Here is a 15,914-nt window from a genome sequence, read left to right on the forward strand (position 1 = left end):
CCACTCTTGGAAATATCAACCCTTCCTTGAGAATCACTGGCCTGAGATTCTAAAAGACCAGACTCATATATCCATTTACAGTTCATGTTAATCTCAACATGTTCAAAAAGCTGAAGCCCCTGAGGATCCATTTATGATGAGCTCAAGAGTACAATTCAAAAATGAAACACACAGGACAGGTTAACATCTTAAATGACAAATTTTTTACATAACCATGACAAATCTTCTAACAAAGAAAGTCAAAATACACCCTTCTGAAGACAACTCTGCTAAGCTGTTTTTAGTAAGATCCTAGCTATTTATAATAAAAATGTAATGTTTTTTATTACTGTTTATATACATCCCAACTTTTTTAATGCTAAAAATTCTCTCCTTCCAAATATTTTGTAAAAATGTTTCAAGTGTGGTATACTTTCTAACTAAATTTCAGATTTAATTCCAGTTTTTCAAAACTACACAAATACTAAATATCTGTAACAAAAAATTGTTTTAAATTAAAACATAATCAGAAATAAAAAGAAAAAAGAAATCAAAGAAAGAAAACCATAAAATACCAATTTTACATGAGAAACTTACCAGTTCAAGGCTCTTCTTCAAATAAAACTTCACTTCAGTTCAACATCTCATAGGTGAAGGCACATAAAGTGGTAATGATGAATGGAGCTGTTGCCCAGACAGAAGGGAAGCACCTACAATACTTAGCCAATATACTCTGAATGACTTCTTGTATAAAATTTCTAAAAAATATTCATAGTTTTGGTATAACTTAGAGTATATATTTGTGTGTGTCTGAATTTGCTGTTTTTTCTGGCCAGTAGAAAACCAGATCAATAAACCAAGAAACTAATAGCTACGCTGAATTTGTAATACAAATTTCACGACATGCAAAAGGTTCTGTTAAAACCATTATTTAAAATTTTACACAGCAGTCATTCCAAGTACATTAACAAAGTGTAATGAACACTCTGCTTAACTCCTGTCTGGGTCAACACCTGTATTTATCATTTATCACGTTTCTGCTTTCTCTGGTGGGAGTATGATCTAACATGGATGTAGTGTGGGTGGGGGTTGAACTGGGAAAAGGACTTAAAACTTTCACACAGAATTCAGGGGTCTTAATCTAGGTTCACTTACTCGTGGTAACGGTGGCTTTTCAAATCACTGTCTGAACAGAACGCCATATTTTTTTTTTCAAAAAAGAACAATTTCTGGGGCCAGCCCTGTGGCTTAGTGGTTAAGTGCGTGCGCTCCGCTACTGGAAGCCTGGGTTCAGATCCTGGGCGTGCACCGACACACCCCTTGCCCGGCCATGCTGAGGCAGGTCCCACATACGGCAACTAGAAGGATGTGCAACTATGACATACAACTACCTACTGCGGCTTTGGGGAGAAAAAGGGAAAAAAAAAGGAGGAGGATTGGTAATAGATGTTAGCTCAGGGCCAGTCTTCCTCAGCAAAAAGAAGAGGATTGGCATGGATGTTAGCTCAGAGCTATCTTCCTCACAAGAAAAAAAAAAAAAAAAAAGAACAATTTCTTTAATTGGAAATCTTCTGTAGTATGGTTGATTTTTAATTGTAAGGTTACATGTATTATATGCATATATATATATACATTTCAAAAAGTGGAGAAATACAACAGCAAAATTATTTACCAATAAAGAATTGCTTTTCCTTTCCTTAATGCTACTATAAAAGAGTTCAACATTTTAAGTAAAGAATATCATACTCTTAAAAATATTTCCATGGAATATAAATTGTTTTTCTAATGGAACTTTCATTCTTATAAAATATCTGAGGGGAAAAAAAAGTTCTTACTCTTTATCTGTATCTCCTTCACTTTCTTCTCCATGATCAAAGCTCCAATTATTTTTATAACCTCCATCTTTCTTAGATTCCGATCTAGCCAAAGCTGAAATAAAAACAAACTGAGATAAGTATTCATTAATAGAGCTATTCAATATAAAATAAAATCGAGCATTTCCCAAGCTCTTTGCTTAGTCTAGATTTTAATTTGCTTGCCTTTTGACTATTCCTTATAAACATCTTATTTCCTATAAAGAGACAAAGAACACATTACAATCTGTTTTTGTTAATTTATAGTCATCCATATGTGTAAGTCTGCTACAGAAAGAAGCTCAAATTAGTAAGACATAATAAAAACGGGGGGGGCACACTGTATGAAGATGGATGAAATATACAAAAAATCAACCCTGTATATCCATATTTGATCACTGGCTCTAGAAATTAGTACCTGTTAGTTTGCTTTCCTTATTTATGAGAACCATATCCAGACCACTAGCCTTTTTCTTTACCTCAATCATCTCTGTCTTTTAACAGAAGAAAAACAAATCAAAGTTTTCTGTGTTGGCAATATGGTGAACTTACTGTCCAAAAAAACTCTAGATCAGAACACCAAATGTGCTAATTACGAGTTAAAAAAAATTCTATAAGCGCATGGCTGAAATCCCCTGAAGCCATAAACAACTAGAAAGTGGGAACCCAGAGACAAATGCAGTTCTGAAGCTGCCATTTGTCTTGGAGCCATATGACAAAAACCTGATGGCCTAGAGCCTGTGCTTTAAGATCAAGTTTGGGGCCTCATTAAGATGAGAGGTCAGATTGAAGACCAGAAGACCTGACAGTTGACTCCAATTGGGTAAACTAGGGAAAAAAAAAGAAACTCACTAAAGAAAGAGACAGTGGGAATAATGATGATGTCTTGCGCTTGGCTCTGGGTTTTTGGGTTGAACTGAAGAAAAATAAAGTGTATCCATCCCATGGCTAGGGAATTCCTAACCATAAGCTCACAATTGCTCAGATTTAGGACCAGAATTTTCATAACCAACATGGCCTGGAAAAGCCCATAATTAAAATAGTCTCACAAGAAAAGATGCTCAATATCACTAGACATCAGGGAAACGCAAATCAAAACTATAATGAGATCCTACGTCACACCCATTAAGATGGCTATTATTTTTCTAAAAGTGGAAAATAAGAAGTGTTGGCAAGGATGTGAAAAAAGTGGAACACTAGTGGGAATGTAAAATGGTGCAGCCACTGTGGAAAAAGTTTGGCAGTTCCTCAAAAAGTTAAACATAGAATTACTCTATGATACAGCAATCCCACTTCTAGGTATATACCCAAAATAAATGAGAGATGGACTCTCATACTTGTACACCAATGTTCACAGCAGCATTATTGGCAATGGCCAAAAGGTGGAAACAACCCAAATATCCATCAACAAATATCCATTTGTTGAATGGATAAACGAAATGTGTTGCATATACATGAGCGCACACACACACACACATTATTCAGCCATAAAGGAATGAAATTCTTTTTTTTCCTTTCTTTTTTTTTTTGTGAGGAAGATCAGCCCTGAGCTAACATCCATGCTAATCCTCCTCTTTTTGCTGAGGAAGACGGGCTCTGAGCTAACATCTATTCCCAATCCTCCTCCTTCCCCCCACCCCCAAAGCCCCAGTAGATAGTTGTATGTCATAACTGCACATCCTTCTAGTTGCTGTACGTGGGACGTGGCCTCAGCATGGCCGGAGAATCGGTGCGTCGGTGCACGCCCAGGGTCCGAACCCGGGCCGCCAGTAGCAGAGCTCGCATACTTAACCGCTAAGCCACGGGGCCGGCCCAGGAATGAAATTCTGATACATGCTACAACACAGATGAACCTTGAAAACATGACACTGAGTGAAATAAGCCAGACACAGAAGGATAAATATTGTATGATTTCACTTATATGAGGTACCTAGGATAGACAAATTTAGAGAGAGAGAAAGTAAAATGGAGGTTACCTGGGGCTGCAGGGAGAGGAGAATGGAGAGTTATTGTTTAATGGGTACAGAGTTTTTGTTCGGGATGATGAAAAAGTTCTAGAAACGGATAGTGGTGATGGTTGCACAACATTATGAACGTACTTAATGCCAATCCACAACTGTACATTTAAAAATGGTTAAAATGGGGCCGGCCCGGTGGCGCAAGCAGTTAAGTGCGCGCGCTCCGCTGCGGCAGCCCGGGGTTCGCTGGTTCGGATCCCGGGCGCGCACCGACGCACTGCTTGGTAGGCCATGCTGTGGCAGCGTCCCATATAAAGTGGAGGAAGATGGGCACCGATGTTAGCCCAGGGCCGTCTTCCTCAGCAAAAAAAAAAAAAAGAGGAGGATTGGCGGATGTTAGCTAAGGGCTGATCTCACAAAAAAAAAAAAAAATGGTTAAAATGGTAAATTTTATGTTATGTATATCTTACCACAATAAAAAACGGTTTGTGAAGGCAAAAAAAAAAAGCCTCTAAACGACTAACAGAATCACATATAAACCCTCTCTCTAAAAAAATACAAAATTTCAATGCAAGCCTCAAATGAGTTTCAAAGAATGTGAGTTCACAACCAAAAATATCATGAAACAGGAGAAAACAAGTCATCATGAGCAAATCTGAAACTTTTTTACACATGTACCTTACACGTTGGACAAATAAGTAAATAAACAGTAGATAATGGGAGCAAGGTTTCTCCCTATCAGAGAAAGAAGTTACAAATAAGCAAGAGAGGAAAGCTAGAATGAACTCTGTCCATTCTAGTAGTGTTAGATTAGAGTAAGAGATACCAGTATGAACTCGTATTTATTTAATACATATACTGATGGATAGATACAGAAACAAATACAGATATGTGTTGGACCGTGGGTTAGTATACAGAGCTAAGGCTCTGTCCTGTGAGAAGGTCTAGAAGCAGTGACACCCATTCGCCACAAGCATACCCACAACCAGATCTTGATTTCTAAATACCTTTCTCCAATAAAAGGAGCCACGGCTCCTAGAAGAAATGACTGATTCTAGGGATGAGGTAGGAAAAACACAAGATAAGCCTGGAGTATTTTGTAGTGCCAGAAAGCAGGGGGTGGCTTTTTCAAAAAAAAGATAAGGGCATGTCAAAAGGTTACAGGAGCAAGAACCTCCCAATAGCCAAACAAAGGTGGAACAATTTTAGCAAAAATAAATAAAAATAGTACTGGATTATAACCTCCCAAATAAATTTTCATGAGTCTATACCAATATAAATGATTAAATAAATAAATAAATAAATAAATAGGGAGAAGAGACACATCTTCCTTACAGAAGAATTCCAAATGCTGTATGACAAACTCTCCCCTCCCTCCTTAATTCCCCTTCCCTTCAGTATACGCTGGACTTGGTAACTCACTTCCAAAGAGCTAACTATAGAAAGGGGAAAAAAGTGAATTGACAGTGAGAAACCTCACAGGCACTATCTCAGCCAAGTGATCAAGGGTAACATCAACAGTGATGTCATATTCATAGCATATACTGGTTAATATGATGTAATAAAAATGCCACTTCAGCTCTGTGGTCTTGTTCCCAAAAACCCATAATCCCGGTTTAATCATGAGAAAACATCAAATAAACTCAAACTGAGGAACATTCTACAAAATACCTGACCAGTATGCTTTAAAACTGTCAAGATTATGAAAAACAAGGAGAGATTAAGAAACTCGCAGATCAGAGGAGACTAAGGAGACATGACAACGAAATGCAATGGGGTACCTGAATTGAACAGAAAAAGGACATTAGTGAAATAACTAGTGAAATTCAAATAAAGTATGTAGTTTAGGTAATAGTATTATACACATGTTAATTTCCTAGTTTTTGACAAAGGTACTATGACTATATGAGGTGGTAACATTAGAGGAAGATAAGTAAACGGTATATAGAAACTCTCTATAACATCTTTGAAATTTCTCTATACATCTAAAATTATTCCCCCAAAAATGTTTTTAAAAACTGAAGGTAAAATGAACCTGTGTTTAAAAAAAAGACAGGGTTAGGTGAAAGTTATGTCACCAGAAAGAAAAGGTAATAAACTACAACGATTACTAGGCTAATAAAACTCTTTATCCAGCAACTAGTATTTATCAACTGAGAGTTAGGCAAGTTAACCAAAAAGGCCACTAAGCAATAAAAAACCAAAAGATGTTATGTTATTTATGCACTAAAGGAACTGAAGCTCTGTACACACAATTCTAACAAATCTAATCATGTGATTTTCTAATTGACAACAGATTAGAACCTATAAATTAATAAGTGAAAGAACAGTAACCTCATGAAAGTAACAACTGCCAATGAGAAAACATCAATTCTAAAACGCAAATTTTAAAAACATAAGTTTAAGGCAACCTGGAATACAGACAAAAACTTAAAATCTTCAAAAGTCATTGCAAGTATCACCCCATTTCAATATCCTGCTATGGCTGACATTCGTAATAATGAAAATTAAGTCCACTATACTCCACTAAGAAAATTGAGAGGAAGGGGGCTGGCCCCGTGGCTTAGCAATTAAGTGCGCGCGCTCTGCTACTGGCGGCCCAGGTTCGGATCCTGGGAGCACACCGACGCCCCGCTTCTCCAGCCACGCTGAGGCCGCGTCCCACGTACAGCAACTAGAAGGACGTGCAACTATGACATACAACTATCTACTGGGGCTTTAGGGAAAAAAAAGGAGGAGAATTGGCAATAAATGTTAGCTCAGAGCCTGTCTTCCTCAGCAAAAAGAGGAGGATTAGCATGGATGTTAGCTCAGGGCTGATCTTCCTCACACAAAAAAAAAAAATTGAGAGGAAGGAAAGATAGAGGCTAAGGAGAGGTCTCAGTTAAGTATCACAAATTAAATACATGCATTTTTCTCCATAACCTCCACTTAAATGACAGTAATGGAAGGAAGGGAAAAAGTAGAAACACATAAGAACAAAAAGAACCCAGAAAGGAGATAAAGGAAGACAAGAAAGATAACTAAATTGAAGAAAGATGAAAATTTGATGGATGGGTAGGAAGTGATTTAGTTGACTAAGAGAAAACAAACCTAAATGTCTATGAGGGCACAAATATTACCAAATTGACACAAGAAAAAGAAGATTTGAACACTGCTGTATCAATAAAAGAAATTGAATTATTACAAATCTTTCCATAAAGAAAAACTCAGACCCAGAAAGCTTGTCCAGTAATTTCTTTCAAACTTTTACGAAATAGCAACAAATTTACCTAAACTCTACTAGCAAGTGAAAAAAGAAGGAACGCTTTGCAGCCATTTTATAAAGTCAGAATACCTGATCCCAAACCTGACAATGACATTCAAGAAAGGAAAATTACCACTCTCTCATGAAAACAGATATAAAATCCTAACTAAAATATTAGCAAATCAAACCCTGTGATAAAGAATAATATATTACAATCAAGTAGGGTTTACTCCATAAGCAAGAGTTAACACTTGAAAATTATGAGAGTAATTCACAAAACAAACAAAAACTCTTAGCAAACTAGGAACAGAAGGGAACTTCCTTAATCCAAAAAAGAGTAACTAAAAAAACCTTCAGCAAAGATCATAACTTTCCCCAGCAATAAGCTATGAAAATAGTTCCATTCGATTATACAGTGGAAGGTCCTAGCTGGTACAGTAAGGCAAGCAGAGAAAATGCCTACGAGGGGCGAGGAAAGCAAACAAGAGCAAACTTACGTACAGAACCCTAGAAAGGCTCAAACATAGGGGCACTAGGTATATCTGAAGGAAAGAAGGAAAACCGGTTTTTTAAAGGAATATATATTAGTAGAATGGAACTAATAAATGTGTAAGGAAGGATAAAATTGAAAAATCATCATTTGGGAACCATTACAGTAATAACTGATTCAGGCATGCATCATTAACAAAAGCTAAATCTAATAAATAAACAGAAGCTAAAACTAATGCGTGAAATCTGATGAGAAATAGGATATTTACATGGTCTCAAAGTATTTCCCCACAAAATATTTATTAATTACAAGGGGAAAAAATAGTACCTTTCAGTGAAGAAACCTGGCAAATAGCATCTTAACTAAGTGACCAAAGATTAATTTCACCAGTAATGGGACAAAAGACCACTTCTACGGCATTCCTTATAAAAATGCATAACCTCAATCTAATCATGAGGAAACATCACATACACTCAAACTATAAAATAACTGTCCACTGTATTTCAAAGATGTCAAGGTAAAGAAAAAGACTGAAAAATTGTTCCAGATCAAAGGAGATGAGACATGACTAATAAATGATCCTAGATCGGACCCTGAACCAGAATTTTTTTTTCCTTTTGCTATAAAGAACATTTTCAGGTCAACTGGGAAAAACTGAAAAAAAGTCTATAGGTTAGATAATAGTATTATACCAATGTTAACTTTCTGATTTTGATACTGCACTGTAGTAATTTAAGAGAATGTATACTTCCTTAAAAAAAAGAGGAAGTAGATGCCAACAAATTGGATAACCTAAAAGAAATGGATAAATTCTTAGACTCATACAACTTCCCAAAACTGAATCAAGAGAAAACAGAGAATCTGAATAGACCAGTCACAAGTAAAGAGATGGAAACAGTAATCAAAAACCTCCCAAAAAACAAAAGTCCAGGACCAGACAGACAGCTTCTCTGGAGAATTTTACCAAACATTCAAAGAAGATTTAATACCTATCCTTCTCAAACTACTCCAAAAAATTGAAGAAGACGGAATGCTTCCTAACTCATTCTATGGGGCCAACATTACCCTGATCCCAAAACCAGGCAAGGACAACACAAAGAAGCAAAACTGCAGGCCAATATTGCTGAACATACATACAAAAATCCTGATCAAAATATTGGCAAACTTAACACAGCAATACATTCAAAGGATCACACATCATGATCAAGTGGGATTTATACCAAGGATGCAGGTACAACATCCGCAAATCAATCAATCTGATATACCACATTAAAAAAAATGAGGAATAAAAATCACATGATCATCTTAATACATGCAGAGAAAGCATCTGACAAGATCCAACATCCACTTATGATAAAAACTCTCAATAAAATGGGGATAGAAGGCAAGTACCTCAACATAATAGGCCATATATGACAAACCCACAGCCATAACTATACTTAATGGTGAAAAACTGAAAGCCATCCCTCCGATAACAGGAACAAGACAATGGTGCCCACTCTCGCCACTCCTATTCAACAAAGTACCGGAGCTTTTGGCCACAGCAATTAGGCAAGAAAAAGGAATAAAAGGTATCCAGATTGGAAAGGAAGAAGTGAAACTCTCGCTGTTTGCAGATGACATAATTCTATATATAGAAAACCCTACTATACAATGTTATAAACCAATGTTACTGCAATAAACAAAAAATTTAAAAAAAAAAGAAAACCCTAAAGAATTCACCAGGAAACTATTAGAAATAATCAACAACTATAGCAAAGTCGCAGGGTACAAAATCAACTTACAAAAATCAGCTGCATTTCTACACACTAATAACAAACTAGCAGAAAGAGAAGTCAAGAATACAATCCCATTTACAATCGCAACAAAAAGAATAAAATATCTATGAATAAATTTAACCAAGGAGGTGAAAGATCTATACAATGAAATCTATAAGACATTATTGAAAGAAATCGAAGAAGACATAAGGAAATAGAAAGACACTCCATGCTCACGGACTGCAAGAATAAACATAGTTAAAATGTCCATACTACCTAAAGCAATCTACAGATTCAATGCAATCCCAATCAGAATGCCAATGACCTTCTTCACAGAAACAGAACAAAGAATCCTAAAATTTATATGGAACAACAAAAGACCCCGAATAGCCAAAGCAATCCTGAGAAAAAAGAACAAAGCTGGAGGTATCACAATCCCTGACGTCAAAATATACTACAAAGCTATAGTAACCAAAACAGCATGGTACTGGTACAAAAACAGACACACAGATCAATGGAACAGAACTGAAAGCCCAAAAATAAAACCACACATCCATGGACAGCTAATCTTTGACAAAGGAGCCAAGAACAAACGATGGAGAGAGGAAAGTCTCTTCAATAAATGGTGCTGGGAAAACTGGACAGCAACACGCAAAAGAATGAAAGCAGACCATTATCTTCTACCATACACAAAAATTAACTCAAAATGGATTAAAGGCATGAATGTGAGACCTGAAACCATAAAACTCCTAGAAGAAAATATAGGCAGTACACTGTTTGACATCAGTCTTAGCAGCATCTTTTCGAATACCATGTCTCCTCAGGCAAGGGAAACAAAAGAAAAAAACAAATGGGACTACATCAGACTAAAAAGCTTCTGCAAGGCAAAGGAAACCACGAACAAAATGAAAAGACAATCCACCAACTGGAGAAAATATTTGCAAATCATATATCCAAGCCGTTAATTTCCAAAATATATAAGAAACTCACACAACTCAACAACAAAAAAACAAACAACCCAATCAAAAAATGGGCAGAGGATATGAACAACATTTTTCCAAAGAAGATATACAGATGGCCAACAGGCACATGAAAAGTTGTTCAACATCACTAATTATTAGGGAAATGCAACTCAAAAGTACAAAGAGATACCACCTTATACCTGTCAGAATGGCTCTAATGAACAAGACAAAAAAATAACAGGAGTGACGTCAGCATCATGGCGGAGTGAGCTTTCCCGTGAATTCTTCGACCACAAAATACAACAAAAGTAACAGCCACATACCAACAACGGAATCCCAGACAGTCAAAAGCTGGAGCGGAGGGATCCACACTGCCGCACATCTGAGAGCGGAATGTGCTGGGCCCCCGGAGGAAGCGGGGAGAGCTAAGGAGAACTCCGCTCCCTCCCCATCAGATCAGCGATCCGGTCCGCGCGGCTCCCAGAGAGGGGGGAGGGGCGGCCCTCGGCGGGAAACTGTAGCTCTTCGGGCGCTCTCAGCCAGTGGGAAACTCCCGCACAGAGGGCTCAGAGGAGCCACAGGGCTACCATCAACATCTGAGCAACCCAGAGAGCGGATAAAGAGGGGCAAACGAGAAGCCTCCCACGTCAGGGACCCAGAGGGCAAAAGAGAGAGCTCCCCCCTCCCCGCAACCCGGAGTCTGCAGCTCGACCAGATCTAGCGGTCCGAGGCAGACCTGAATAAACTGGACTGGATCCGTGGATCGCAGTGGGGAAAAGAAACAAAACAAAACAAAACAAAACTGCGGATCGCAGCAGAAAAACTGGGGCAGAGCGCAGGGGGCTTAGACTACACAGCCCTTTACCACCACACAGTGGCGGCAGGTGGAAATTGCAACCAGAGACTTCCAGGATGAGGAAAATCAAAACCAACACAGGAACCACAATGCAAAAATATATGAAATCACCAGACCAGAAACAAAATGACAAGCACCCAGAAATCAACCCCGAAGACACAGAAATCCATAAACTAAATGACAGAGATTTCAAAATAGCTATCATAAAAACACTCAACGAAATACGAGACAACACAGACAAACAATTAAATGAGATTAGGAGTTTCTTCACAAAAGAGATTGAAATCATAAAGAAAAACCTATCAGGGCTGATGGAGATGAAGAACACAATGGAGGAGATAAAGGAGAATCTGGAATCTTTAAAGAACAGAGCTGACAATATGGAGGAAAGAATTAGTACTTTAGAGGATAGGAATACAGATATACTCCAGATGGAAGAAGAGAGAGAACTAAGACTAAAAAGAAATGAAGAAAGACTCCGAGAAATATCGGACTCTATTAGAAAATGTAACATAAGAATTATAGGTATTCCTGAGGGAGAGGAGAGGGAAAGAGGAACAGAGAGCCTATTCAAGGAAATAATAGCTGAAAATTTCCCAAATCTGGGGAAGGAGCAGGAAATACCAGTAAGCGAAGCCAACAGGACTCCTATATATATTAACAGACAAAGGCCTTCACCACGACACCTAGTGGTAAGGCTAGCCAGGGTCAACGACAAAGAAACAATATTAAGGGCAGCTAGACAAAAACAAAAAATAACGTACAAAGGAACTCCCATCAGGCTCTCAGCGGATTTCTCAACAGAAACTTTTCAGGCTAGAAGAGACTGGAATGATATATTCAAAATACTAAAAGACAAAAACTTTCAGCCAAGAATAATCTATCCAGCAAAAATATCCTTCAAATATGATGGAGAAATAGTAACTCTCCCAGATAAACAAAAGCTAAGGGAGTTCATGGCCACGAGACCGCCACTACAAGAAATACTCAAGAAGGCCCTCAGGCCTGAAAACAAGAAGAGAAAGGGAACACAAAGCTTGGAGTAAGGAGAAAAGTAGGTAGACAAAATCAGAGAAATAGTAGATCTTTACCGGAATAGGTTAGCAACCACTTAAATACTAAACTCAAAGATCAAAGGAAGAAATTCACCAAAAATAAATTTAACCTCATCACTGTAAACACACAGCCACAACACAAGATAGAATAAGGTATAACAAGAGCAACTTAGAAGTGGAAGAGGAAAGTGACTGAATTGACTTAGTATAAGGAAACAGGAGGCTATCAGATAATGGACTATCTCATACAGAAGATTTTTCGCCCAAACCTCAAGGTAACCACTAAACAAATAATCAAATTAAAACCACATATGATAAACAAAGAGAAAACTAGAAGAATCATAAGACAGAACAACCAAACTGAATTGGCAGTCCAAAACAAATGGGACAAGAAACAAAGGAAATGCAAAAGAACCAGAAAATAAGTGACAAAACAGCAACATTCAACCCTCATATTTCAATAATTACCCTAAATGTAAATGGATTGCACTCCCCAATCAAAAGATACAGAGTGGCAGGATGGATTAAAAAGCAAGACCCAACAATATGCTGCCTTCAGGAAACACATCTTAGCACTAAAGACAAGCACAGGCTCAGAGTGAAAGGATGGAAGACAATACTCCAAGCTAATGGCAAACAAAAGAAAGCAGGTGTTGCCATACTCATATCAGACAAAGTAGACTTCAAGATAAAACAGGTTAAGAAAGACAAAGAAGGGAAATATATAATGATAAAAGGGACACTCCATCAAGAAGACATATCACTTATAAATATATATGCACCCAACATAGGAGCACCAATGTACATAAAACAACTATTAACAAACCTAAAAGGAGAAATCAACAACAACACAATAATAGTAGGGGATCTTAACACCCCACTTACAGCAATGGATAGATCATCCAGACAAAAAGTTAATAAAGAAATATTAGACTTAAATGAAAAACTGGACGAGATGGACCTAGTAGACATATACAGAGCACTCCACCCAAAAACAGCTGACTACACATTCTTCTCAAGCGCGCATGGAACATTCTCTAGGATAGACCATATGTTGGGAAACAAAGCAAGCCTCAATAAATTTAAGAAGATTGAAATCATAACAAGCATCTTTTCAGACCATAAGGCTATGAAACTGGAAATGAACCAGGAAAAAAAAACTGGGAAAGTGACAAAAATGTGGAGATTAAACAACATGCTACTGAACAACCAATGGATCATTGATGAAATTAAAGGAGAAATCAAAAACTATCTGGAAACAAACGAAAATGATAACATGCCATATCAAACCATATGGGACGCAGCAAAAGCGGTCCTGAGAGGGAAACTCATAGCGATACAAGCCCACCTTAACAAACAAGAAAAAGCCCTAATAGGCAACCTTAAATTACACCTAACAGAACTAGAAGAAGAAGAACAAACAAAGCCCAAAGCCAGCAGAAGGAGAGAAATAATAAAAATCAGAGCAGAAATAAATGATATTGAGACCAAAAAAACAGTAGAAAGGATTAATGAAACAAAGAGTTGGTTCTTCGAGAAGATAAACAAAATAGACAAACCCTTAGCCAGGCTAACTAAGAAAAAAAGAGAAAAGGCTCAAGTAAATAAAATTAGAAATGAAAGAGGAGAAATTACAACGGATACCATGGAAATACAGAGGATTATAAGAGAATACTATGAGAAATTATATGCCAACAAATTGGACAATCTAGAAGAAATGGATAAATTCTTAGACTTATACAACCTCCCAAAATTGAACCAAGAAGAAATGGAGAATCTGAATAGACCAATCACAAGTAAAGAGATTGAAATAGTAATCAAAAACCTCCCAAAAAATAAAAGTCCAGGACCAGATGGCTTCTCCAGTGAATTTTACCAAACATTCAAAGAAGATTTAATACCCATCCTCCTCAAACTATTCCAAAAAATAGAGGAAGATGGAACACTTCCTGAATCATTCTATGAGGCCAACATCACCCTGATACCAAAACCAGACAAAGACAATACAAAGAAAGAAAATTACAGGCCAATATCGCTGATGAACATTGATGCAAAAATCCTCAACAAAATATTGGCAAACCGCATACAACAATATATTAAAAAGATCATACACCATGATCAAGTGGGATTTATACCAGAGACGCAGGGATGGTTCAACATCCGCAAATCAATCAACGTGATACATCACATCAACAAAACAAAGAATAAAAACCACATGATCATCTCAATAGACGCAGAGAAGGCATTTGACAAGATACAACATCCATTTATGATAAAAACTCTCAATAAAATGGGAATAGAAGGAAAGTACCTCAACATAATAAAGGCCATATATGACAAACCCACAGCTAACATCATACTCAACGGGGAAAGACTGAAAGCCATTCCTCTGAGAACAGGAACGAGGCAGGGCTGCCCACTCTCACCACTCCTGTTCAACATAGTACTGGAGGTTTTGGCCAGAGCAATTAGGCAAGAAAAAGGAATAAAAGGAATCCAAATAGGTAACGAAGAAGTGAAACTCTCACTATTTGCAGATGACATGATTGTATATATAGAAAACCCTAAAGAATCTGTTGGAAAACTGTTAGAAACAATCAACAACTACAGCAAAGTTGCAGGATACAAAATCAATCTACAAAAATCAGTTGCATTTCTATATGCTAATAATGAACTAACAGAAAGAGAGCTCAAAAAGATAATACCATTTACAATTGCATCAAAAAGAATAAAATACCTAGGAATAAATCTTACCAAGGAGGTGAAGGACCTATACAATGAGAACTACAAGACATTATTGAGGGAAATCTACGATGACATAAAGAAATGGAAAGATATCCCATGCACGTGGATTGGAAGAATAAACATAGTTAAAATGTCTATATTACCTAAAGCAATCTACAGATTCAATGCAATCCCAATCAGAATCCCAATGACATTCTTCACAGAAATAGAAAAAAGAATACTAAAATTTATATGGGGCAACAAAAGACCCCGAATAGCTAAAGAAATCCTAAAGAAAAAGAATAAAGCAGGAGGCATCACAATTCCTGACTTCAAAACATACTACAAAGCAATAGTAATCAAAACAGCATGGCACTGGTACAAAAACAGACACACAGATCAATGGAACAGAATTGAAAGCCCAGAAATAAAACCACACATATACGGACAGCTAATTTTCGACAAAGGTGCTAAGGACATGCAATGGAGAAAGGAAAGTCTCTTCAATAAATGGTGTTGGGAAAACTGGACATCCACATGCAAAAGAATGAAAGTGGACCATGTGCTATCGCCATTCACAAAAATTAACTCAAAATGGATCAAAGACCTGAAGGTGAGACCTGAAACTATAAAACTCATAGAAGAAAATATAGGCAACACACTATTTGACATTGGGTTTAAAGGAATCTTTTCGGATGACATGCCTACCCAGACTAGGGAAACTAAAGAAAAAATAAACAAGTGGGACTTTATCAGACTAAAGAGCTTTTATAACACAAATGAAATCAGAATCAAGATGAACAAACAACCAACCAGCTGGGAGAGAATATTTGCAAAACATACATCTGACAAGGGGTTGATCTCCATAATATATAAAGAACTCACACAATTGAACAACAAAAAAACAAACAACCCGATCAAAAAATGGGCAGAGGAAATGAACAGACACTTCTCCAAGGAAGATATACAGATGGCCAATAGGCACATGAAAAGATGCTCAACATCACTAATCATCAGGGAAATGCAAATCAAA

At 37.2% G+C, this 15,914-nt stretch overlaps 1 protein-coding gene across 4 annotated transcripts in view; it reads right to left on the bottom strand.

The window, feature by feature from the left end:
- The window catches only part of SENP6 (SUMO specific peptidase 6), a 133,331-nt gene that overhangs the window by 96,298 nt on the left and 21,119 nt on the right, over positions 1 to 15,914 (bottom strand). For 3 of the 4 annotated variants that reach the window (XM_058566758.1, XM_058566756.1, XM_058566755.1), the window contains exon 2: positions 1,815 to 1,908. In XM_058566758.1, the coding sequence (XP_058422741.1) occupies positions 1,815 to 1,908 (94 nt within the window). Of the gene's footprint in view, positions 1 to 1,814; positions 1,909 to 15,914 lie in introns of those variants that run through there. The other variant, XM_058566757.1, reaches the window with a different exon arrangement.

This window comes from Diceros bicornis, chromosome 23 (assembly GCF_020826845.1).
Source record: "Diceros bicornis minor isolate mBicDic1 chromosome 23, mDicBic1.mat.cur, whole genome shotgun sequence".
Taxonomy (NCBI): Eukaryota; Metazoa; Chordata; class Mammalia; order Perissodactyla; family Rhinocerotidae; genus Diceros; species Diceros bicornis.